The sequence below is a fragment of the Pleurodeles waltl genome, chromosome 4_1 (genome assembly GCF_031143425.1).
Source record: "Pleurodeles waltl isolate 20211129_DDA chromosome 4_1, aPleWal1.hap1.20221129, whole genome shotgun sequence".
In the NCBI taxonomy this organism is placed as follows: Eukaryota; Metazoa; Chordata; class Amphibia; order Caudata; family Salamandridae; genus Pleurodeles; species Pleurodeles waltl.
The window spans coordinates 200,250,113-200,277,457 of NC_090442.1; the positions used below are offsets into that span (position 1 = coordinate 200,250,113).

The 27,345-nt window shown below is 44.0% G+C and overlaps 2 protein-coding genes across 3 annotated transcripts in view; one reads left to right on the forward strand and one right to left on the reverse strand.

Annotated features, from left to right (window-relative positions):
• NINJ2 (ninjurin 2) overlaps positions 1-10,557 on the forward strand; it is a 421,493-nt gene extending 410,936 nt beyond the window's left edge. For both annotated transcript variants that reach the window (XM_069228124.1, XM_069228125.1), the window contains exons 3-4: positions 5,330-5,503; positions 6,787-10,557. In XM_069228124.1, the coding sequence (XP_069084225.1) occupies positions 5,330-5,493 (164 nt within the window). In that variant the 3' untranslated portion in view covers positions 5,494-5,503; positions 6,787-10,557. The remainder of the gene's footprint in view (positions 1-5,329; positions 5,504-6,786) is intronic.
• Positions 10,558-22,771: 12,214 nt separating this feature from the next.
• Positions 22,772-27,345, reverse strand: part of B4GALNT3 (beta-1,4-N-acetyl-galactosaminyltransferase 3) — a 501,487-nt gene continuing 496,913 nt past the window's right edge. The window contains exon 20 of the mRNA XM_069228126.1: positions 22,772-26,646. Within this exon, the coding sequence (XP_069084227.1) occupies positions 26,538-26,646 (109 nt within the window). The 3' untranslated portion in view covers positions 22,772-26,537. The remainder of the gene's footprint in view (positions 26,647-27,345) is intronic.

The window sequence follows — 27,345 nt, forward strand, 5'->3', positions numbered from 1 at the left end:
GCCATTTCTTGTGCTCCTTTTTTGACCTTTGCCATCTCGCCAGCTTCTCTGCACTGCTTTCCCGCCCTCTCTGCACCCTCCTCCTTCGGCTCCTTACATGCTCCTCCTCGCCTTTCCCTTTCACCACTGCTGCGCTCCCCCTTAGCCCTTCACCCCCAGTGCTCTTCCCCTACTTCCAGGACCCACTTAATAGCTGCCGCAGCGCAGACCAGCCAATCAGCAAACGCAGGTGGCCAGCCCCTCTTGATTTACCTGGCACCAGTCTTCCCACTGGCATATGCCCCTGAGGACCAGGCTCCAATGCTAAGGTGACCAGATTTTGAGGAGCAAAAACCGGGACAGGTCAGACATAAAGGAAGGACTAACGAATTTACACTCACTTTTATTTCTGGCATGTCCCTTTTTTGCGTAGCTTTGTGAATGTGTGCCTATACAAGTGTGTGTGTTTATATATATATATATATATATATATATAAACACACACACACACACATTTACAAGACTACACATATAAAATTACCTATGGCTTCACCTCCCACCGTGCACCCCCAACCCGACCACACCCACCTCTCTCTGCTCCCCACTCCGTCTCTCTGCTGGGAGCAGACAGGGACGGGACTGTGTTGCCTGACTGTAACAGATGAATTACTTTAATTATTGCATACTTTGTAGGCGTCTGTTAAAGGAGAGCATACCTTGAATTTATACTTCCCTAGATAATCTGACTTTTGTCCCAAAAACCGGGACATTTATGTAATGATATGACCTTTGTCCCAAAAACCGGGATATTTGTTTAAAATTAAGAGAAGCGTCGGGACACAGGGACAGTTCTCTAAAAAACAGGACTTTCCGGGGAAATCCGGGACGTCTGGTCACCCTATCCAATGCCTCGAGACACCCGCCTCAACTCTCACCCTCTTGCTCTCTCTTTCACCTTGATCTCTCTTTGTGACTGTTATGTCACTTCCCACACTCTTTCTGCCTTTTCTCATACTGTGACTTTTTTGTGCCTATTTTGCCTGCTTTTTGTGTCTTCTATCTCACTCTTTGTGCCTTTTATCTCTGTGCCTTTTCCTCTCACTCTTACTGCAAGTTTTCTGTACTGTTTCCCTCGCTCTTTTGCCTCTTAGTGCCATTTCTGTGACTTTTTTGTTCTGTTTCTCTTCCTCTTTTTACCTTGCCATGTTTCACACTGATATTCTGTGTTATTTCTTTCACTCTCTGTGACTTTTCTGTGTTGTTTCTTTTGTTCATTTTGCCTTTTCACTATTGTCTACAAAGACACCTTCATCATTGCGGTTTCTGCTGAAGCCAGAATGAATTACGTACAGCACCTCAACTTCAAATTACAAATCACAGCAAATGTCACCCTCTGTGGGAAACCAGTCTACTGCCCCTCCGGGGCCCAGAGCCAGCTTTGCAAACAGCATCATAGACTTCATTGTCCTCCCCAGTTCTCCACGCCAGTGCTTTCATCCTCCTAGCAGACCTCAGTTTCCATCTTGAAGACCTGACCTACCCCAACCCAGCTGCCCTTCTTGACAACCTCAGGAACCTGGGACTAACCTAATGCATCACGAAGCCCACCCAGGCCACAGGACACATCCTCAACCAAGCCTCCACATTTTTTGACAACAGTACTATCAACACCCCAAGACCAGTCACCTGGGCAGACCACGCCATAGTCAGTTTTTCAATCCACATCCATCAACCTAGAACATTGGGGTCAATATGCTGACACTGAAACAACCAAACAACGGTTCAAATTAAAGACTTCACCACCCTCCATGCTGTCACCAGAAACATCAACCAATCCCAACATCTCTCGAACGTCTTCTGCAGCAAAATTGCAACCATATACATCATCTTCCCCATACAACCAGACCCCCTTGCCTTCTCCAGAAGTCTTCTACAGGCAAAGGAAGTAAACACAATCACCACATAGGACACCATTAGCACAGAGGAAACCATAACAATTATGAAGACCATTCACTCCGAGGCCCTGGCGGACCCCATCCCCACTATACCTTCAATAAAGAGGCATTCCTTATCAGCGAGGCACTCACCCCTATCCTCAGTGCCTCCATCAGTGCAGCCACCTTTCGAGAACCATGGAAACACGCATCTGTCAATGCTCTCTTAAAGAAACACTTGGCTGACTCGACCAAACTTGCCAAATTCTATCTCATAACCATCTTTCCCTACCCAGCCAAAGACCTGGAAAACCCCATCAATAAGCACCTCTCCAAACACCAGCTTCTTCACACCACAAAATCAGGATTCAGACCCAACCACAGCACAGCAACCATCCTAATAGCAGCAACAGATGATACCTGGATGATCCCTGATGGGGGGACCACAGCCCTCATACTACTAGACTGATCAGGAGCCTTTGACACCATCTCCCACTACATCCTAACCCAACGACTGCATGAAGCAGGCATCACAGGACTTACCCTTAAATGGATCTGCTCCTTCCTTATCCGAAGAACCCAAACCATCAACATGCCCCCCCATGCTTCTGAAGCATAAGATCTTATTTGCGGAGTCCTGCACGGCTCTTTACTCAGCCCAAAGTTTTTCAACATCTACATGACCCCGCTGGCTGACATCATATGAGCTCACAACATAATTATCCACACTTGCACAGATGGCATGCAACTGCTACTGTCCCTCTCATAGAAAACACTGAACACCAGGAAGAAGTTCACCACATGCATGACAGAAGTAGCCACCTGGATGAAATCCAGTTGCCTCAATTTGAACTCAGAGAAAACTGAGGTGGTAGTCTTCGGGAAGAACTCCTTGCCATGGGACTCCACCTAGTGACCCACAGACCTTGGACCCATCCCACACCCTGCTCACAAGCAAGAAACCTCTGTAAGGATGCTGAAAGTGGCTCAGACAACACCAGGAAAACGATCACCCAGCCCTCATCACCAGTGCACAAGAAGATTGCAGACTTTCCAAAACAAAGCAGCCAGATTGGTTCTCAACCTTGCACGTTGAGCCCACATCACACCACACCTTAGAGAACTCCCCTAGCTCCCAATACACAAGCCCACACATTTTAAACTCATGACACCTACAAAGATCTCCACAACACTGACCCTGCCTACCTGAACAGCTGCATTCACTTCCACCAACTTTCCAGACACCTCTGCTCTTCTGCTGTCTTATTAGCACACACCCGCCATATACACAAAAGCAGAGCTGTGGATGACACATTCTCTTACCAAGTCCCTAAAGCCTGGAATAACCTCCCACAACACATCGGAACCTCCTCCTCTAGTCTTGACTTTTTCATGAAGCTGAAGACATGGTTTGTTGAGGCAGCACCTGCTCTCTGGGGTCACACACCTGCTACAGAGCACCTGGATACCCTGAAGAGTGATTGGAGCTCTGATAACATAATAACACCATAACAGCTGGATAAGCAGATTACAATTGTTCTGAAGATCATCAAAGACAAAAAGTATCCAAATGCAAAGCATGAGATTTAGTTATCAGATTTTTTTTTTTATCTTGCCTTGCTGCCACTGCAAATTCATTATCTCCATTTGCAGGCTAATTTCCAATTACCTGGTTGATAGGACAGGGATCTTACACTCTCAAAAAGGCTGGAAAGTGCTTCCTGCATTTCACATCATCAGGATGAAACCTGCAGTATCCAAACCACTAGTTCCTGAAACCTGTGAGGCATTTCCCTTTAAGCCTGTGGTGGACCACTGTATGGCAGCTAGGGTGCTATGAGTACCAAGCCACACTGGGTTAAGTCTGGAACTTACGTGTTATGACGGGCAGCAGCAGTATTAAAGCCTCGCAAAGACATTAGGAAGCTACCCCGGCAACTTTTGAGCTGTATTGGCTCTTTGCTTGCGGCTTTGTTCACGTTTCCTGTTGCTCACCTTTGTTATTTTCTCGCTTTGCAGTTCCCGAGTATTCTGACCTCGTTGCCTGTTAGTCTGACCTTGCTCATTAGATTCTGTTTTGGCTTTGGCCTATTATTGTGTTTTCCCTTTACTGTTCTTCCACCTCTTTCCCTGCTAGGCTAAACTTGTTCTCCTGAGTCTGTTTTGGCTTTGTCATCTCCTGTGTCTTCCCATATCTTCTTCACTGCTCAGACAAGCACTGATCCCTTTTCTGAGCCTGGAACTTACCTGCTTACCCCCGCTTGGATTAGGTTCACTGTGGCCCCCCTTTCCGAAGCTAGGGAGCATTCATGCCTATTATATGTTTATTTTGAATATTATGTGCTTTTCGTTAATGCTTAAAATGTGCTTGTGTCTTGTCTGATTAATGGCTCATTCGATCACTGGGTAATCTCCAGGCATACCTGTGTTGCAATCACAGACGCATCACAAGAGAAAACTATGCTAAAAAAGACATGGGACTGCTGCTTGTCTCTCTTGCTCTCTCAGATGTAATCTACTTCCCCTGTGGTGTTTGACTGTGTCTGGTACATCATCCTTTGGGACTGAATAAGATTGTCATCAGAACTAGTTGCAAAAGCTGACAATTTCCCCCCTGACAAGTCAAATTTGTTGAAACAGCATTAAGACACTGCTTTTTTGTCCATAAACCCATTAAACACGGAATTGTGAAAGTACCAGGTGTTTCTATGCAGTATAGACCTTAACTGGGATTGAAAAAAAAATCTGTAGCAATCATTCGGGATATGCATATCACTGAACCATTACTGGTATTGTCATATGATTCTCCTGGGTTCACCTAGATTGGCAGATGAGCCTGGAAACATAGTGACAGCCAAAATCTGCCCTCGTCGCTTCCTGTCGAATCCCACAACATATACTTTATGGCCTACGAGACAGCCCTCTCCTAAACTGTTATCCAGGAACACCTAGAAAGTGCAAATCTGACTGTGTGCTTTAAGGATCAAGCCTCCATCTCCTTCAAGATCATTCTCATAGATACTAAACGTAACCAAAAAATGTACTCACCTCAGGTTCCTTGCACATGATTGAGCTTAGGGCGCTTCTTACGCTTTTACAAAATGCTGTCAAACAAGTGGGATTTGCCTGCAGGTTCTCTAAGAGGAAGGCTGTGTAACGTTTGCAGTTGAAGTACATCATTTGATATTGTGTTTTACAATCTCTGGTGGGCCAAATGTGATTTTGTGGTATCAAGTTCCATGCACTATACTTGTTCACTTTGGACTTGAATGTAAAACCGCAGACAGATTGTGCTCTTCTGATGGTCCTTGTAAAGGCACATGTTTCTCCGAGTAGAGCTGTGCCTAAATCATTATAAACCGTACAAGGCAAATGGGCTACAATTTTATGACTGTATCTTTTCCTTTCCATTGCAGCTCGGAAGAACCTGAATGTAATATCAAAGCAGCAACGCCTGGACATGCTCAACAACATAGTCATGGCTTTGGTTTTCATCACAGTTGTTCTGAACATCTTCATCACAGCCTTTGGTGTGCAGAAAAGTGGTCTCTATCCTGTGGGGCCAACTCGGAAACCCTAGGGAACTCCAGGTTAGTACTTATGTAGGCAGAGTGCCCAAACTGGTGATGCTGTGAATTCAAACGCTACTTCAGGGTAGAGGAGGTTCTTCTGTTATCCCTTGACTTACTATGAATGCACGCCCTGGTATCAATATGGATGTCAACTGGTCCTATATCATGTCGGAAACATACAAGTAGTCCTGGACCTTTAGGCAAAAATACTTCCTGAGACAAATTTTGTTTCTTTTTTTTCCTTTACACGCATGGTTCTTTACAAACTAACAAAGCTAGGACTGGCTGAATATTTCACAGATAATTGCCCCCTCTTCAACTAGTGATTACTTGTATAATATTGGTCTGAGCTGCTGGATTCAATGACTGCAAACAAGAGAATGTGTGAATTTAAACTCAAAAATGTGCACTGTGGAAAGCACACTGGAATCTTTTAAACAAGAGCTATCACATTTAAGGAATGAGATTTCGAAATTAATGAGATTTGAGCTAAATTCAAGTTCTGCGGCTAGGAGTTATACATATATTGTTCCCTATTAGTGGCTCCACTCAGAAGGGGAGTGCAGGAGCTTGTGGAATGGTTGGCTTCCATTGTGCTGGATACATAGCTGTCTCTTAAGAGAAGACTTTGTGTAGATCTTAGAAGCTTTGGTCGGTGTGTGGTTATTGATGGTCCTCCTGCTCAAAGCATTTTTCACTAGTTTAGATTTAATATCTAGGTCCAGTTAAGTTAAGTTGGGCAGCATTCTGAGTCTTCTAAATTAAAAGGTCAGGAGAAGGATTTTAATCTATTGGATTAAGGAGGGACCACCATGCATGAGGTATAGTTTGAGGAACTTGTTTCTTGTCATAAAGTAAATAAGATAGAGATGCCTCGCAGAAACATTTCATTGGGGCTGATACACAAATACATTTTGCCTATTTTCCTGCTCACATAATACTGAAAGAAGCAAACAGAGTTTGGCATGTATATTACAGACATTACAACAATTTTTCATAGCACCATCAGCACTCATTCTTTTACAAATTAAGCATGGCATGCGGGGTAGCCATTTATACAAAGAATGTTGCATTTGCACTCTGGACTAACAGAAACTTCATATATGTTGTGAAACACGTAATGAAATTTGAAAAACTTTTTAAAAACTAACTTTCTGAGTGTCTGTTACAAGGACACTTGACGTATGAAGTGTCTGTTCACTTATTATTTGTTTGTGTGCATGTCAGTCTTCTGAGCATGTTTGACATGGTTTGTAGCAGTGTCAGTCAGTGATCTACGTCCTGTTTTCATTGCTTTGCAGCCTCAGAAGAAAGACTTCCGGCCCGTGCAGTGCCTTGGATTTCCACAGGGATTAAAGTTCCTTCTGTAATAAGCGGATAGTTCCTTCCTTGACAGATAGGCGCTTTCTGTGCTTTTAAAGCTAATGTGTTTCATTTCATAATCAGCCACGTATGTCCTTTTCTTTGAACCTCTCTTTACTCACCCTCCCAAATCACAATGGAGTTTAAGGATCTATACAGCTATCCTTGGGCTTGATAAAAGAATGCAATGTTGACCACCCTCCAGGACCCCAAGCACAGGAGGGGCCTTAAAACTTACTGACGACTATTGAATTCTCCCTGCACCTCATAATGTACTTTCATGCTCATGTTGTGGAATACAAACCAAATGTAGGCCTCAGGTCTGTTGGAGAGACATGTTAGTTTGACATCCTCTGTTCTGCGCTGTGCTGCTTCGATTGGTTTCTTGTCACAAGGTCAGTGTTAATTTGTGAAAAAAATAAGTGCCAGGTCCCTCGCCAGGATGCCACCGTAGCTTGCACCATATATTGTCACTGTCAGCACTGCCAAGGGCTGTCCCTACACAACTCCTAACCATCACATTGCTATAAGTCTATCATACTATTCGAGGCCCCCAAAGTTATACAAATAGCTTGGGTGGCAGGAATCAGTTTTATTTTGAATTTGTAAACAGCATGTTGTTCTGCTCATCTTTAAATTACCTAAAACAGTGTCATCATGTGGCAGCTGTCAAGTGCTGGTGTTGGCAATTAGGTGCCGGTGCTGAGCACCGGAAAACACCAGCACAAATTAAGCACTGCAAAAGGTGGGTGTCAGAAGGCGTGTCTGTCTGTACCTTGAGAGTCTGTATTATGTTCATTGCTCCTTAAAATATGCTGAAATAGATTCGCTCTGGGATCCCAGAAAAATGAGTAATACAATTTCACACAAACTTCATATTTTACATTCCTAATAAAAGGCAGGATTCCCATGAGGAACGGTATGAAGATTTGCAGCGCTCCAGGTAAAAATATATTAATATCCCTTGAAGCTGTTCCCAAAAGCTGAAAAGGCCGCTAGGTGGTGTCCTCAGGTTTTACGTCTCTTGAGGCCCAAGCTACCAGTTTTATCAGTGCCTAGCAGAGTTCGAAGTGCATTAAAAAGGTATAGGAACTGTGATCCTCAGAGCAATGAGCCGGGTTCAGTGAATGTAGAGGGTGGGGTCAAAGGCATGGCTTTAAAATCAAATAAAATATTTTGTAACTGTTTTGTTGGTCTTTTACCTTCAGGTAATTGCATATAAAATAATGCACACCTCAAATAAAAAAAAACATAAATTCTAGTTAAAACCCCCCACAAAACTTTTAGTACAAACTTGGAAACTTGTTTGACCATCCATGTATTGACGTTGCACTGCAGATGTTGTAGATGGCTGCTACAGTAGCTCCTCCTGCCACCTTACATTAGATGAGAGGTGGGTGCAGGTGGCATATCAGACTTCTCCTTTCACAGGTCACGGTTGCTGCCTGGTGCTGGTGTGCTGGATGGGCCACAGTAGTTTTGTGACAGGCACATTTTGTTTGTTCCTATTAAAAAATATTGCAACTGTTGCTCTTTCTGGCTGCACTTTCTTGTTTTGCAGCTGCACAATTTGTTAAAACAGGCTTCAATGTCCTGGGGGGAGGTCTGCTTGTGAAACCTCTATTGGTTAATGTGATCATTGCCTGTGTGCTTAACCAGAGATTTAAAAAAAAAAAAAAGTATGGGCACGTTGTGCCTCACAGAACTTACCCACCTCATGCCTAAATGTTTACCCCTCACATGGCACCTGAAAACACACTTTCCCCAAATATCCACGTACCAGAGTTAGAAGAGTAAATTGCCTGGCCCTGTTGTATTTTGGCAGCTTCTGTGCCTCACCTCTAACTTTCAGACAAAGCTTAGAAACACAGCTACTTCCAGGAGGCCCAAGCATATCTGGTAGCTTCCATAGATACGAACACCTACCCTGGTTCCAAGCCAATGATGTGATTTGGATCTCGTTTGGGTTCACACATGCCTTCCCGCTTGGATGGTTGAGCTACAGATAAGGGTGGAAAAAACAATCCGGGGAGCGTTCTGCAAACATTTTGTTGCATTGTATTAAAAGGAAAGGATGCGTGGTGGGTAGAGTAACCCTCCCTCCTGTGTTTGGGTGAGCCGGTCAAATGTGATTTCATTACAGAATATGAAATGTATTTAAACCCATTCAAAGTTTAAGTGTACGCAGGTCAAGGAGGAACAGTTTTTGTTATTTGTATTTATTTTGTATTTTGTTTTTTACAAACTATTGCAACTCGTGCCCGGTCAGAGAGCACCTACCAAGCACTTTGTCTCTCACTCTCGCATGTGCAGGGTGCCATTCTGGCTTGGGTCTGAGCCACAACCGTATAAGGGCTTGCCTGGCTCGTGCTCATCTACATTTGGAAGCTTGAGTGGGGCGAGAACCCCTGCTCACAATCTTGCCTTCCTTAAGCCTAGCAAGAGAAGGTGAGATCTGGGCCTTTTAAAGGTTATGTTGTTTCATCCTCGTTCATGCAGTGTGTGTTCAGCACAGCAGTTAACCAGTTTTTTTGCTTTAAAAAAGTGACTCATGACAGCTGCTCATGACACCAGTTCAAATTCTTGCCCTTTTGGCATCCTTGTCCTCATTCGCCACCATCTCTGCCTGGTGCATATTGCCCAAACATTACAGAGCCTTCTCGGATTACCGCCCCCTTTCTTGAACACATGCAAACAGCACCCACTGCCCCTATGGCTAAGCTGGGGCTGTGCAGCTGCCTGTGTGTTTCAGTCCTCATTGCAATAATGTGTGTGTCTATCTCGTGTGCATCACACCGCTAGGTGCTGCGACCCATAATACAATAAACACACCTCGGTGTTCATCATTGATGACACATAAACACTTTCCACTTAGATCCACACCAAAAACAACATCCTTCCCACTCCACCCCCTACACTGCAGCTTGATATCCATGTGGGTAAGTGCTTCAGCACCCCACATCAGGGGCAGGAAGCACCACACAAATGCTGCCACACTATACTTTAACCTGGACCCCGGTGAGACTGTTGTAGGCGCCCAGGAGAGGATGGATGTGGAAGGCCATGCCACCTGTGCCCTAAAGATCAGTATTGTGAGATCCATGCACTTCCTGCCTTTCTAAGTTTTCTGAGTATTTCAGATAAATACTACCACTATTGAAAGGAAACTGAGGCACTTCATCAGGCACATGATGGGAGCAAATATTTTAAGTAGGGGGAAAATGCTTTAATTGTATTTCAAGTAATGCACACAGGGCCGAAGTCATTCTGATATTATTGTTTTATTGTACCTTTTCAGTTGAAACTGCCAAAAGTGTGTCCCGACAAATTGTTTTTTTTGTGACATCATCGTGTGGGGTGGGGGGGGGGAGTTGACTTGCATTATTGTCATGCATTGTGAATTGTGTTTAATCTTACATTATTTTTCTGTTTACTTACTGACCTTGCATTACTGGTCTTCTTTTCAGCCTATACCATGTTATGTTAAATTACATTATGGTGAGCCAATGCTATGCTATACTATATCGTGATATTTTAAAGCACCAAACTGACCATCTAACCATATTTCTACAAGGAATGGATTTTTTAAACTATTTTTTTTATTGTTTAGACAGTCTGAGTTGGTACAAGTTGGGTATGGATGGATAATGCTTAATCTTCGTTATAGGAGCTACAGAAATAAAAAATAAATCTAATGTTTGGCTAAAGAATGTGTGGCGTTGGTTTGTCTACCTGGGTTACTGTTAGCTCTGCAGAGCAGGTCCATGAAAGATGGCATTCCTGTAACAAAAAATGGACCGCGGATTCTGCTTGTGGCCCTCCTACCCTAAATGATTGACCTACATTTGTACCAAATACTACCAAAAAAGCTTCACCTTGTTGAGATTTCCTTAGGTGAGATAAGGATGAGGTGAGCAATATACTGCTGGCTAAACTCAACAATTAACATTAATATTGAAACAAACTAGTACACTGAATCTAGTGTTTGGGAAGCAAAAGTTCCAGACAACGTTTTCAAAAATATAACCAATATACTGTTCTGAGTTACATATAAAGTAATAAAAAACTCAAGGTCAAGCTTACATACACACTGATACACCGTAGTCACAGCTCTTTAACAGTCTTTGCAAGATATCTGAGGGTTTCCTAGAATGTCAAGTAATAGATCTTTCCACAGGTTGTGAGAAAGACTTGCGCATGGACTCACAGGTGCCAATCCAGCCTTGCGGGCAGACGAGCAAGGGTTTTCCTTCAGAAGATATTTTTCTATGTGAGGGATGTGCCTGAGAAAGCCTGTTTGTGCCTGGGTTTGTTTGAAAGCATGAGCACCAGGAAATCAAGTCACCAGAATGCCAGGTGTAGCAGAAGTGACATCATACACCCTTTAGACTTAAAACTTACATCATAGTAAGGGACATATGACCTTTGATCCTGAATCATATGACCTTACACCAATGAAGTGATGTCTTATCACCTTAATCATGACGTGGCCCCCCGTGACCCCTGAGTGGTAGGGAGTGAAGCAAGGGAGCCAATCTTCTTCCAAGAAGAGTTTGAGGTTGGGGGTAGTTCTCCCACCAAGAAAATGTTGAAACGAATGGAGCCAATAGTGCATGTTCAAGCACAATTTTCACATAAATTTACAAAACAAAGACCCTGAAAGTGCACTCATTAAATATCCAGCTCTTTCATGGTGAACGGGCCAATGAAGACAGATGCTTTCCATGGGTTAACTATATATATTTTTTAAAGTGATGAATGTGTCTGCATGTGTCGAAATTATCATCAGGGATGGCAGTTAGTCATGGGCGCCCGTAAAGCCGAAAATTGCATAAGCTATGCCAGTGCCAGCATTTATTTTGTCATTAGTGCCATGACTCTAGCATAGAGGACCTTTTATAGCAAAAATTATCTTTAGTGTGTCTAGGCCCACGTTTTGTTATCTGATCCCCTTCCTTTATGGCACATGCCACTGATGTCCTCCTTTATGCAAAGAGTAACCCCTAACTTGCCTGCACCGGCATATTGCCACGGCTGCAGTATTCTCAGTGCAAGCATTTTTCCCATTCATGCCTCTATGCCAGAGTACCATGAGTATACCAGCAGCAGCATTTTGTCATGGGTGTTCCCATAAGCCACGTATTACCTCTAGTATGTCAGAGCCAATACTTAGTGACAGGTGCCTGTCAGGATAAGAACTGCCTTCAGTGTGTTAGTGCCCGCATTGTGCCATTGGTGCCTTCATAAGTCAAGAATAACCTTCAGTTTTCCAGGGTTTTATACAGACGCGCGCAATTAACAACACATTCTCAGTCACACTCAGATTCATTCACTCACACTCATTCCCACTAGCTCACACCCACTATGAGTCTCACTCTTAGCCTGACTCAATCATACTTTCTCACTCTCTGGCTCTTACCTTCACTCACTCATTCTCACTCCTTCTTATTCTCACTCACAGTTACTCTCACTCATTGTCACTCATTCTCATTCACATTCCCTCACACTCTCTAACACTCCTTACACTCTTATTTTCAATCACTTCTAGTATTTTTTTTCTCACTCCCTCGTTCTCATTCACTTGACTCAACCACACTCAATTAATGATACTCGGCCTCACTCATTCACACTCACTGCCTGTCACTCGTACACATGCTTACACATACAGACGCATGCAGACACTCTCTCACCTACATGCATGGACAAAATAAATGTAAAATCATTTTGTTTTACTTATCTCAGCTGTCAACAAATGCCAGTTCCGGTTCTCCATTTAAATCACAATAATAGTGAATACGATGTTATTCGTTATTAGTATGATAGTAACATTTTATTTTCATTATTAGTACGTCTCTCTCACATTTATCCTCCTCTCTCACTCCTCCTGAGTTCTCTTCGACCCGTCTTTCCGTGTCACTTCTCCCACAACTGTCTCCTACTATCCTTCTCAGTCTCGATCTTACCTGCCTCTCCTTTCAGATGTCTCTTTTTCACCTGTCCCCCTCGCTAATGTCTTTTCCGAGGCTGTCTCTTAATCACTTCTCTCTCACACCTGTCTCCCCCTCTACTTCTGTCTCACGTAACCGTGTCTTTCCCATCCGAATGCCTGTCACATCTCTCAATTGTCTTGCCCCATCTGGCTTCTGCGGTCTCTTTTGAGTTGTTTCTGTCTTCATCACCTCTCTCTTCTGTCTTCCTCACCTATGTCCTCCAACATCCATCCTGCTCACTCTCTCTTTCTCACCCTCCCACTGTCACATCGACTCACACAACTTTCTCTCTCTCCCGACTCACCTGAGTGTCTCATGCGTCTTCTTCCCATTCCTGGTCTTCTCTCGTTTCTGTCTTATTTCCCTCTCTGCTGTCAATACCCAGGGACAGGCACATGTACGTTTAGGCGCTTTGCTTGTCAAGCTCAAGCAGCAACAATTAATTATGTTGTACGTTTATTTATTTGAGAACACGCTGAAGCCACCACATAGCGCTGCAAAGGCAGCTCAGGCCAGAACTACCAGAGGATGAATGGAGGCGGCAGTGCCTCATTGCAGGGTTTATTGCAGACTAACGCCCCGATAACTGCAGGCTCAGGCGAGTTTAAAAAGCTCAAGGACCCCTGTTATCCAGGGGTCGCAAAGGGAAAGCCAGGGGTGCACTTGCGACCCCTGGCGATCTTTAAATGACATCTATGATAAGAACATTTGCAATGAGCAATGAGGCTGGGTATTATATACAGCTATGTCTGAGCCTGAGTGTTAGTAGAAAAAACATGTTTTTAGTAACCCTTGGTATTTTTTAAAAGAGAGCTCCAATTGAATCTAGACACCCTTCTGTAGGAAATCAGATTGGGGTTTGAGGCATTGAGGGCACAGCCCTGATGTGAGCTGTGAAAAACATCCCACAAGGCCCAAACAATGTTAACCCTTAAAGACGACTGATTACTGTGAGGAATTCCTAGGTCACCCTTAGCAGCTTGGTTCAAGCAGCAAGGGTTTCACCAGAAAAAAACATGTAGATCATGTTCAACTACTAAATAATACAAAAATATATTTAAGGAACAAAAAACTTAAAATGTCCAAACTACCTTACTTGAAAAGATACTTGAAAAGATACGAATATAGGGCCAGATGTAGCAAAGGGTTTTACCCATTCTGTGTCTATGGGAAAATGTGTTTGTGCATATGGCCCATAGTGAGCAAAATAGCACAAAAATGAAATGGCTGAAACCTAGGGATCACGTGTTACAGCAAGAACGAATTGTAATTCGTTGATAGTAGGTTAGTTTCATTCCAAGGAATCAAAGGTTTCATTTTGCAAACTCCCACAAGGTGCCACATTGAGAGCAGTCAATGAGCCCTCTCATCCCAAGCAGGGTCTCGGTGAAAGACAGACTCGGAAAAAAAGATGGATTTAACTATCGGAGTTCTAACTGCTTGCCCCTGTAGTACCCAAAATTCACAGGAAATATCCTTCATAAAAATGAACTTTTTTAAAAGTTTACATCTCTTCGGATCCCAGTCCATGTTTCGAGTTGCAGGAGTCGGACTGACCCAGATTCATCAGATGTCCAATTCTACCTGGTCCTCTATCTTTCTGCCGTAATCTTCACAGGCCAGCATTCTTCAATGCAGCAACGAGGGAAGCCTCCTTATTTTCATCTGTGTCAGGCAGTTCTTTCCTGGCGTGGGTCAAACAAGGCATTTTAAAGTCTAAAGCCAGTTAGCCATCAAATAGGACTGCAATACCTGGGCTTACTTTTCTCAGAGTTTTCATCACTGTGATCCACTTCCTGTTTCAGGGGCACACTTTTTAGGCAGAAACACTCCTGTAGTTACTTAGACCACAAAATAAAAATGTTGGGACACACTTTTTCAGTGGGTCCGAGCTCCCTGAGCATCCTAACATCAACCTAGACCTGCCCGGGCACTCTCATCAAACTTCAAAGGAAATCTCTATTCAAAATCCCTTCTGCCCCTTACATGTCTCCTAAGTCCAGTGTTCTGCCCTGCAATCTGAAGGGTGGGAATACTACAAGAGTTCTTCTGTAGCAGGTTTGACTTGGAGCTCTCGGGTCTACTATAGCCTTAGAACCCGCCGTAGCGGGCTCTACCGGCTATTAAAGGCCCGCTCCCCGCGTTAAATGCCCGAGCCGAAGGCGAGGGCATTTAACAAGGGAGAGGGACTTTAATAGCCAGTAGAGCCCGCTACGGCGGGTTCTAAGGCTATTAGAACATTCTGCCACACAGGGCAGAATGTTCCATTAAAAAATAAAATGTTCACGGAGCCCGAGTGAACAAAGCGAACATTGGAATGTTGGCGCTGCGGGCTTTTACCGGCCAGCAAAAGCCCGCAGCACTCCATTGTTTTCAATGGAGCCCCCAGCATTCCAATGTTCTAATATTTCCTCTCCACCCTGCCTTCTGTGTAACTTTCTGTTGTCCTGGCGGCTGCCCTCTTAATAGGAGCAAGAGATGTGAAATGAGAGGAATTTCACCCATAGGTGTGCATGTCTCTTAGAAACTATACGTTTCACATTCGGAAATTAGTAGGTGCACACTAAGTAATACAAAACTAACTTACCAATGTTCGCTTTTAACAATTTATTTAAGAGCTACAAATTTAGTTTTGATACCGCTTTCGTATCAAAAGTTAACAAACTGAGGCAGTCATTACGAGTTTGACGGATGTTTTTCACCGTTCGCCGAACTTCCTACTGGGAGGTTGCTGCCACAAGGGTTACCTCCCCGCCGGTCCCATTAAGGCCCATATTTATACTTTTTTAGCACGGCATTTGCCGCAAAACGGTGCAAACGTACAAATACAAATAAGTTTGCGCCGCTTTTGCATCAAAAGGCAGCGCATATGCGGCGCTAAAAAATTATAAATATGGGCCTAAGAGTTTCCCACTAGGCTGGCAAGCGGAAACCTTGGTTTCCACCCGCCAGCCTAGCGGGAAACAGGCTACAGCATTGTCACTGGCTCGAAATCGAGCCAGCTGCAATGCTGTAGCCCGCAGCAAAGCAGACTGTGAACATTGCGAGGGTGCTGGGGGGGGGGGCTGCACTGCCCATGCCAAGTGCATGGGCAGTGCAAGGGGCCCCCCTGTGGATACCTGCACCTGTGCTCTGCCAGCCTTTTCATAGCAGTGTTAATGCCATGAAAAGACTGGCGGAGAACAAGGTCGTAATCCCCAGGGCAGCGCTACCCTGGTGGATTAAAATCTCACCACCACCAGACCGCCGGGATCCAAGATCCTGTGCGGTTGTTCAGAGTGCAGATACAGGTGCAGGGGTGAGTCCCTTTGCCCCAGAAGCAGTGGGTAGTTTGAGTCAGTGGTTGCAGGTGGGGTTCATCAGCACGTATTTGTTTCTATCACCCCTTGCAAGAGAGAGAGGGAAGCAGAAAACTGATAAAGAAGGAGGAAGGAAGGAACATACTGGAAAACAGTGACAAAGGGATAAACGATGGATGAGTCAGATTCTTCAAGAATTAATTAAAAGGTGGGGAGTGTAAGGTGGTGGATGAAAAAGGCATGCGGTTTGCAGCAGGACTAGACACCCTTGAAATTCACAGCACCAATATTTGGCAGCACCAGCAGCGGCCTTCTGCAAAACAAACTTTGGGCCCCAGCACTTCTCTTTTACAAATTAAGCACTTATTACAGGCGAACTAGGAGCAGTTAGGCATTAACGTATGGGATTATTCCATAATGATTCCATATACTCAGAAAAAATAATTTAGCATTGGCCGTTGCCCGTACTTTGCATTTCTTACCCCTGCAAGCCTCGATCAGGGATGACAGACTTACAAACTCATGTACACTCTCTATAGCTCCAGGAGTCTCTGGGGTTCAGGTTTGTAGCCTTTCTCTACCTTCTATCACAAAAAGCAGTCAGGAAACTGGAGCGACCCCATTTGCTGTTACAATGCTATCAGACTGGTTAATGTGGATAGGCGCAATACCATGCCATCCTGTTTTCCAGCAGAATTCTTTCAACAGCCCGGAAGCATTTATGAGGGCAGGAACTGAGAGCCTGCATAGATCCCTCATTGTGGTATTTGTAAATTTACCCTCACGCAAGGTCGCTTCATAGTTACAGCCTTTGCAGTTCAGAAGCTTGTCGCCAACTAGCTCGAGTCTGTACAAGGATTTTTATTACCCTAGCTAAAGCAACATTTTGACTCCCATCTCCATGGCATACCAATAGGCGCCAACGTCTGTTGGCATTGGTTAAGCTAAGGGACTCGTGAAAGTGTGCCAAGGCCTGGGCTCTGGTCAGGGACAGAGGTGCCAGCAGTCAGTCTTTGTGTTCATCTTCTAAATTCAGACATGTCCAGTCTGCAGCATGACCAGAGAGGATTGGGGTTGAAGGTGGCACTGAGGCACAGGGCCATCTTCTCATTGTGGTGAGCAATAACGTTTTCAGCAAGGCCCAGTGCATTAGAGGACTGTGAATGTGTATCCAATAGCACTGGGATTTAGCAGCTGTACATCAAAAATGTTATCCTTCCAAATCCTCCTATAAAAAGCCTGACTCGTCCTCGTCAATCTCTTGCTGGAATCTCCACCACTTGAAAAGAGCAGCAGCCACCGCTGTTGAGAAGATAAGGCAAGAGCGGAAACAGCAAGTAAATGAACAGTATCAGCTTTTCTTGCAGTGGATAAACCCGCGAACACGTCACACTTAAGTAAGCCCTCCACCCTCCCGTCCGACCTGCAATTTACATTCAAATTTGGGTCATTTAACAACTGTGTGGTGGACCCAGCTACCATGAGGGCAACACTTGCACACTGTTGGACAATACTTTCCCCCTGTGACAGCCTCCTTTACAAAGAATGTAGTACTGGTACTCCTGGGATGTCTGTATCCGTCCACTCAAAGCAAAAGCCTGGGGTGCTGAAAGCTCCAGTACATTAATGGAGTCGTACAGGTGAGCCTCAGGATTCCTAGGGCAATGCCGGTGTTGTCCTTGCAACCACACACAAGCTTGCTGTGAGGCCAAAGCATGAATAGTTTGTGTAATCAGAGACTGATCCTGGAGGTGGGGAGTGGTTGATCCTCTAGGTGAGGGAGGGAACTGGTTCTAGAAGGGGTTGATGCTAGAGGGGGAGGGAAGGATCTGGGTCTAGAGGGAGGGGAGAAGATGCTAGAAGTGGGACTAGTGCTAGAGTGAGGGAGAGAAGCTGATGCTAGATGTGAAAGTAGGAAAGGCTGATGCTGGGGGTGGAGGTTCTGATGAGAGAGTTGCCATGGAGAGCATCTGGTACTATAGGTGGGGACAGAGGCTAAGTTCATAGCAGGGGCCTTTGCAAGAGTTTAAGCAGTGGGGCAGGTACTACAGATGATGAGAAATTTCAGAATCTAGAGGGGTCTGATGACAGAGATGGCGGGAGAGCGGGCTGATGATATAAGTGTTGGGTGATGATGCGAGTGGGAGGTGGTGCTGGAGGGGAAACAGCAGCTGCCACTGCAGGTGCACAGACAGGGTGAGATGGCAGACAGGGGGAGGGGAGGGCAAGGCCTGATGCCAGAGGGAAAGGGTCTCACTCTGCATGTGGGGTTTGGGAAGCAGCTAACGCTATACGTTTGTGGGGTGTCGATTGTAGAGTAGGGGGCTGTGCTAGAGTGGGAGAAACAGAATGAGTGTGGATGAACACATTAGTTCAGAAAAAATCATGTTAGAGGTGAGAGGAGAAGGACTGATTCTAGAGGTGGGGGAGAGAAGGGATGGGTGGTAGTGGTGGTTTTAGAAGACGCCAGTGCTACGCATGGGGAAGGGGCTCGTGCCGGTGGTGTTGGAAGGGATTGAATCTACATTCTGGAATATATGGCTTCATGAAAAACAACCATAGCCAGGTTAAACATTTTTCACAAAACTGCTAAGAAATGCACAGTCCTTTTGTGAACCTTAGTGTGGGAGGCCATACTGTTCCACAGGAGATGAGACATGGAAAGGAGGAACCAGGAGACATTACTACTTACACAGTCAAAGACCAGAACTTTTCAATATGAAGCACCTTTATTGATCACTAGAACAAAGGCACAGTATGGTGCTCGGCGTTAAGGCATGGTAAACACAGAAATATGTATCATTTCTAAGGCACTGCTTTGTGAATGCTGCTCAGTCATTAAACAACATTTCATAACAATTAAAAAACAATTACAAAGTTACAGCTCCTGATTGTTAGAACGCAAGTGTCTTATATCCTGAAAAAACAAAGTTATTGCCATAATTTGGTTATGAAACCATTTCCTGCAGCTCTTCGCCAGAGGAGAGAAGGCACAGTTACCTTTCTAAGGTAGGTAGGTGTGCATGTCACACTGACATTGTGGAACATGGTATGTAAACAAGAACTCATTAAAGGAAACATTGGGCATTCAAACCTTGAACCACGGTGAACAAAACAGGCCCGGCACCCTACACCGGAACCTGTTTTGCACCAATGGGAGGCAGTAAATATCCAGTTGTTTTTTATACAGTACTTAATAATAGAGTTTAGGTTGCTTCAAAGCACGACCAATATTTCTAGATATAGGGACTGAGCAACACGGACATGTAGTGATCAGCTCTAAAGCCAAAACTGGTCAAAAAGGGAAAGTCAAGATTTTAAGTCGGGAACCCTAGGTCATGGTCATCCACTTCACCACGCTACCTCTCCAATGTCTGCAGGCCACCTCCTGCGCGCTGAAAGGGCACCCTGACCTCAGCCTTCTTAGAGTACCTTTTTGTCTTTAAACCACAGCTTGGACTTGGCACAGTCCAGTGTTATGTCATCCTGTCATCTTTAAAAAAAAAAAGTTAGAAATTACACATGTGCCTGATGGTGCCTTCCAAACTATCAATGAATCAAAAACTTACCTACTTCTCTCCATTAGTAAAATCTCTTTTAAGTCTAGGCATTCAACTCCCTTAAGAGAACGGGGCAAAGGTGCATGGCACCTTTAGATAATTCCAAGCAGAAAAATAGGATGAAGACACCAATAGTCCATGCTACGGTGCGGGCAGCACTAATGAATCAAAGCCTTCGATTCCACAGGCCAACAGCGGAAACTGCCATAAACGCCCCGCTGAACCAAGACAATGATCGGCAGTCTCTGGAAATGGCCTTCTTGCACAGCCTGCACCAATGAAACTGCTTGAAATGTATCAAACATATTATTGGAGTGGGATGGATATTGTCTAAAATTAGTTCTTTCGTAAGCTAAGCAGCAGTGATTCATTGGGAGATGGGAAAGCACTACAGCACGGATCTGATCCCATGCAATCATAATGTGAGACGGTTAGCCATTATAATAGGGCGTGTCCCGTTGTGATTGGATACTCTCTTTTCCTAAGCTCATACAGCTGTGTGAAATTGTAATATCCGTATGTCATGGCTAAGCTGCTCAAGTCATGTCCCACATCAAGGGCCAGATGTAGCAAGGGTTTTGTGACTCGCAAATGGCGAAAAACGCCGTTTGCGAGTCGCAAAATCCGCTCCGCTATGCAGAAATGCATGTTGCGAGTCGGATCCGACTCGCAAAATGCATTTCCGACTCGCAAATAGGAAGGGGTGTTCCCTTCCTATTTGCGACTCGCAATGCTATGCAATTTCATTTGCGACCGCAAAAGCAGTCGCAAATGAAATCGCAGTTACCATCCACTTGAAGTGGATGGTAACCCATTCGCAAACGGGAAGGGGTCCCCATGGGACCCCTTCCCCTTTGTGAATGATCACAAAAACAATTTTTCAGAGCAGGTAGCTGTCCTATGGACCACTGCCTGCTCTGAAAAATACCGAAACAAAAGGTTTCGTTTTTTTTTCTAAGTGCAGCTCGTTTTCCTTTAAGGAAAACGGGCTGCAGATAGAAAAAAAAAAACTGCTTTATTAAAAAGCAGTCACGGACATTGTGGTCTGCTGTCTCCAGCAGGCCACCATCCCCGTGAGGGCCCATACTCGCAATGGGGTCGCAAACTGCGACCCACCTCATTAATATTAATGAGGTGGGTCTTTGCGACCCTATTGCGAGTTGCAGAAGGTGTCTGAGACACCTTTCTGCATAGCAAATTGCGACTTGCAATTTGCGAGTCGCACGGACTCGCAAATTGCAAGTCGCAATTTTAAACCTACCTACATCTGGCCCCAAGTCATCTAGCCATAAGCATCATGGTAGACAAGTCCAACAACTGGATGCATGCCCCGTCAATAGAAGTACATCCCAACACCCGAGGTAGTTCAATCCCCTGGAGGTACAATCCACCACTGTACATATGTCTAATTATTGCAGGCATGACCAACTAGAGATACATCCCACGACTGTAGCGAGGCCCCACTACTGTTCGCCAATCCAACCACTGGAGGCACATGCGATTACTGGCGGTAAGTCCCACTACGCAGACCTGTCCCACAACTCTAGGAATGTCTCACTAGTGTCATACATGTCTCTAAAGCTTAGGTAGATTCTCCCAATGGGAGCACATACCACCACTGTAGCACGTCCCAGCCCTGTAGACATGACCCACCACTTGACCAGCCTGAGCACTGTGTCTGTGCTCAAGTTCCTCTCTGTCAGTCTCGAAGTTTAGTCAAAGTGCATCTTCATGGAACTACATATACAAACACTCAATTGTATCATGCAGCTGTGCAGACATATGTACCCAAATTACTTCCAAAAACCTGAGTTACACGTCAGTAAAACAGAAACAACTGTAGTGTCATACAATTCAACGCAGAATCACAAATGTGTTCATTGTAGGGCTAGGCCAACAGCAACATAAAACTAAAAGTGTACAACCTGTGGCAGCCACGAAAGGAAGGAGTATTTTTGCAGCATCAATACTCTTCTCCTGAGCGTCATGGGCACATTGCCTGCGTAAATATATTTTTGCTTTTTCCATAATGTAAAAAGAATGAGAACGTGACAGTCAACCTCGTTGACTTAACCCACAATGAGTGTCCCCGGGTACTATGGAAGCTCTGCACAGCCCACTATTCGCTTTACAACATTGTGCTGTTGCACCACATAACCATGCATTTGCAGTCACCTCTCAAAGTAACCAATTTTATTTCACCTTTAAAAATTACAAAGTGTTTTGGTGTTTGGTTGCCTTAGGTTGTTTAGGAAATGTGCTTGTGGGGCAGGAATCTGGCAATCCCTTGCTTATTGAACAATACTCCCATATTGTCACAAAGATTCGTACCGAAAGGGCTACTTTCAGCCGGCCCTGGTTTTTCACCCAAATTCACAAAGCACTGTGGAACTTCTAGGCCAATATTCCTAACAGGAACAAATGAGAAACTCCAGTATCTTTAGCACTTCGGACTGAAAAAACACAATACTTCTTGAAAGCCATCATCTTGACAAGGGGCAGCTGACAGTTTTGTGTTGTCCATTTATGATTCTGCTTTTACTAAATTTTTCATCTTTACTTTCACGTTCTGTGTTTTCATCTCGTGAACCCAAACAGCACAAGACCAGGATCTACACTCCCGGGAGCAAAACTGCAGAACCAGTCAAGTCGCCTCTGTCGGAATTTAGCATCCCACTGAACCACATGCTTGGGGTTTGGTTTCTTAGAAGAGTAGCTCTATGACATTCACAGAAGGACTCAAAGGGAGTTGGGTTTATGCGAAAACTTGAAAAATATCAGAAAACAGCAAAAGTAACTTTTCTAAAAACAGACTGCCAAATACTCTATCTTACATAAATAGCTCTAAAAAACTGAAGATATATTTAATTTCAAAATCCAGCCACACAATCTTTTGAAATATTTTAGAATCCTCCTAACTCTCCTACTCCAATATGTCGGGGGAAGCTGAAAGACTCTGCGATTAGACATAGGGTAAAATTTTTGTAGGAAGACAATAATGTATGGCAGAGACTTTAATGTTTAATAGTCTAGCTTTAGAGGCTACATGTTAGATGTTTCTGAAGCCTACGGTTCCCATGCTACCTCAACGGAGGGTCACATTATGGTGTTGTGAAGGGAAAAAAAAGTGCTATAACAAATATACTGCAAAAATTGGATTTACCAGGTTTTTGTTTTACATATGCACCTAAACGTATCTACTTTACTTGCCATAGGTATTTCTGCAGTGCAAAGCAGGGGTGTAGTGGCAAAATCTTGACATCTGCTGTGGGTGTGCTATCTAAACGTTGTGTAACTGGTGTTTCCACTTGTTTGACAACAGTACACAAACTGTGGAGTACAGGATAGAAATGGACGTCTGTCCTGCCATTCGTGCTGTAAGGAACCAATAAACACTAAAACACAGACTGGGCATAATCTTCTAGAGCCTGGATGCAAAAATGGGATGCAGCACACGCAAACCCCAGAGGTAAGATAAGAGAAGGATATCCAAGATGCTTTGATACATCTTTAGGGATTGCAAAGAGACTGCCACCTACCTTTTGATGGCAGTAAAAGGGAAGAAATCAACTACCCTAGTGGTGAGCCACCAACCTTGGTCTCCACTGGGAAAGAGGACAGAGCTTGGGATTCGAAGTATGAGGGTAGACGCCATCAGACCTAAGTGATGTAACTGGATGTGATTCTGGATGTGTGCCTGGCAGAAGTCAGTGTGTTGCTTAATGAGGTTGACATTGAGGTGACGATAAGGACAGCTCTGGTCACAAGACACTTGATGATCGTAGGTGAACAGCTTAATGGATCAGGAGTTTCTAAAAGGACGCTTAATAATCAGTTAAATAAATACGACTGTTTTCAATCTGATTATTGCATGCAACTGAATAGGCCTCAATATCCATGATACAAATATGGCCCTACATTATGATTTGGTGCTAATCCTAAATTGACCAGTAGCAAGAGTTATCATCTGAATTGGGGCTACAACTTCTGCAAGAAAACAGCACTCTTGGTCTTTCAACCCCAAGCACTTCACTGGCAAAAAATGGAATTAACAGTCATTTGGTGCGATAACATTGCTTTTTCTCGGTAATTCTCCATTTTTCAGTGGACCAATAGGATAAAACTCAGAATACTAAGGTTTTCTCTTGTGCTGGAATTACTAACACATGCAGCTTTGGTTAGTTCCAGTGTGGGAATACTAATAGCATTCTTGGCCCACTTCTAATGAGGGCCCAAGAGTGACTAGATAGACTCTCTGGAAGACTGTTCCTGCTGGCACTATAGCACTTAATTCCCTAAATCCAAATATTTCCCACATTTCAAGCCCCTAAACTTCTACTCAACTTGTCATTGGTCCACTTAAGCTACCGTTCTCTTTAAAAACCTCCAATTAGGTTTTAGTGCTCTTAGCTCAGCTCAACCATGAAGCATATCAGAGCACTGTGCAAAAAGACCATCATAAACAATAACTAACGTCTAGGCCTTTCCGGCGGGATGCCCATTTCCAGGTATTTTCAGGACAGCCTACGGGAGGAGGCACACACACAACAGCAGTAGGGTGTGGTGTTGATTCCGCTACAAGCAGAAATCATGACTGATGTGGAGCAAACAAAGAACATACACAGAACGCATACAGAGGAGCATTAAACAGTTCTAGTGCTCAAGTTTATAAACAAAATCAGTGCATCAGTGTGACCAGGCCTGGATCCAGTTCCCTTTACATTAAAGCATGGTGATGTGGGACAGAGAGACAGGGAAAAGTACTTCCAGTTCTTTGGGTAGCCTATGCTATGAGTTTATCATGACTTAATCAGAGCGAGAGACTGATGAGCTGCGGTGGGAACAATTCCACTTTAGTCTGCGCTGTTTTAGCTCCTTCTCAACCATCTCATGCCTCTAAGAGGAGCAGGGCCTGGTTATTACAGATTATGATTGATGGAAGGACAACAGAAAGACTAGTTCTTCAACAGACCAGCTTTACCGCAAACAGGTATAGTTGTGGAAGCTCCACTTGACTTTCAATCCACAGAGATCTCTGTTTTTTGCAGAGTGATACCTTCTTTTGATAAGATCGAAAACTGATTTCAGAGACCTAGAGCACTGTGCAAAAGAAGGCTTGGTGATATGTTTTAGGCTAAGGTTTGTTCGTGAATCGCTGTGTAAATGTGTCTTTTGCGGGATCTACCAAAGCTTGCAAAGGACTAATTTGAAAAGGTGACCTGCAGGAATCACTCTGCAAACGTTCACGGGCCACTGTAGAATTACTGACAACTTGTAAACTTGTGAACTAGCTGTAGGCCGAACTGACTGTGACTTGTAACTTACACAGCTATTTTGATTGGTGGGTAGCGAATCTGAAAGCTAAGAATAATTCGTTGAAAGGCTTAAACAATAGGCATCTTATTGGCAACCCTTTCAAATAAATCATCCCGGGTGCCCTTTATAGGACCTGTCTGGTTGACTGCTGTCATCCAGTGAGGATAGATATAGTAGTTGTTTGTTTTAATAGAACATGTTCAGACACAAAATCCACACTATCCTCTATTCCACCTGCAGAGCAGAGTGTTGCTGATATTAAAAACAAATTACACTCCACTGGTAGACTTCAAATGGCAGGCTTCACTCATTATGCATTTTGGTAAAAGCTTTTGTCCATGCCTAGACAAGGGCAGAGCAGAATCAATTGCAATCACAACTACTGGGCATCCAGTTTTCACACAGACCCATCAAATATTAAGTGCTCAAGTCATAACTTCAAGAGCAACAAGTGGCGCCTGCACAAAAACGGGGACCCGAAAGCATTCCATACCCATTTTAGTGTTAATTCAATGGAATGCCTATTTTTGTCTTGCAGTTCTTTTAAGAAAGAATGTTCTTGCTGTATGAGCTTTCCTACTCATATTACTATTCCTAATGTCAAAGAGCCTGTGGGTCTGCTCACCTTCAAGCCTAAGGCAATGCATTTCTATAATAAATAAATAACAAACACCCGTCCTATAAAATTATATAAATACAAAGCTCTCAGACTCTGAAATCCCTTATGACGTGGTACTCTTGCAGGCACATCACGGGCACATCTACCATAGTCCACCCCCTGCTTCGTGGAGCATAAGTTGAGTTCTGTAGTCTGGTCAGACATTTCTTTACAACTGCACACATAAAGGTACTATGGATTTACAGAGAAGTCAATGTTGGCTGGCAGGGCTATCCTGCTACAATCCTTGAGGCTGAAGATTGTTCACACACTCCTTGCCACCATCCTTTGCCAGATATTGGTAAAGATGGAAAATAAACTGATTATTAACCACAGTTATGTCAGTATCTCTGCCTTGGTCCACCATTAATCAGAGTACACCCAGGTCTTCCTTGCCATGGATCAAGACAGATGAAGTGCCTCCTTTGAGCCTCAGGGACATCTGGGGTGATATTTGTGACCAGGAACCAAGTCAGAAAAACGAGGAACATTTAGGAAAAAACGTGTGGTTTCCTATAGACATAACTAAACATCCACTGTAGGACAACGAAGAAAACCTTCTCCATCTTCCATTAGGCTACTATCTTCTTCATTCCAGACAACTGGCCGAACAACTTAGTGCAAAGCTTTCTTCCTATGGCACCTCCTACTGGCCTACAGCTAAGGGTGCATCATTGTGCACCATGAACTGTTACAAGCCATGTGTGACTATGTACCATGCGTCAAAATGTATCAGTGTGCTTCACGCAACAATTTGCACAGTATTTAAATTGATTTGTTGGTCCTCTAGTCTACATTCCTGAACGTGCTGTGGCTTGTGGAAGGTCTTTATTGCTCCATTGGAGAAACTGCCTGTTGGTTTGAAGGTTACAACGTCCTTATCTGGCGCCGGTTCCACATGCCTCTCTTTGAGTGGAAGTGATGAAAGAAGTTCCGCAGGGAGAGCCTTTCAACCTCCAGGCCAGCCTCAATAATCCTGTAGAGGGCACATAAGGAGAGAGTTTGGGATTAGACAAATGAAATATGGCATGGTAGCTAAGACTGCATGGACATTCATAACACAAGGGTTGCACTGCACAATACTTCTGAGATTACAAGCGGTAAGGGCTTGTTTTGTGGATTCCATTGCTTGCCAAGATCAACAATATCAAATTTGAAAGCCAGTTATTTACATTTTCAACAAAGAAGTGGAAAAAAAGTTTTATTTTTCATTATGCTTATGTCAGATCCGCATAAAACTGGGTTTTGAAACAAAGCTTGGGTTGGCAATGACCCACCCTGTGTGTTCAAAAACCCGAAGGACACATTGCACTGAGAAATGATGATCCACTGTCTCACTGGCTTCTTAGAATCCCCAGAGATCTAATCCCTTGAGTGCCATACATTTTAATGTAAATGTTATTGGGTAAGTTATAAATGCAGTCATTGGTTGGGACTCAGGATGTAGTTAGTGGTAAGCCAATCATAAGCTCAATTTCCTTCAAATTTTTGTTCCTTCAAGAGTCAATAGCATTTTATTTACATTTGAAAGGGCTTAGCTGTCTGTCCAACTGGACGTTTTCATTGACTGTGTGCAAGAATACACACAAAGCTTAATTCTGTCTCCTCTTTTTGAGATTACTACAGGAGAAAATCTTCAACTTGCTCAATTATGGCCTCTACCTCTATTTTCCTT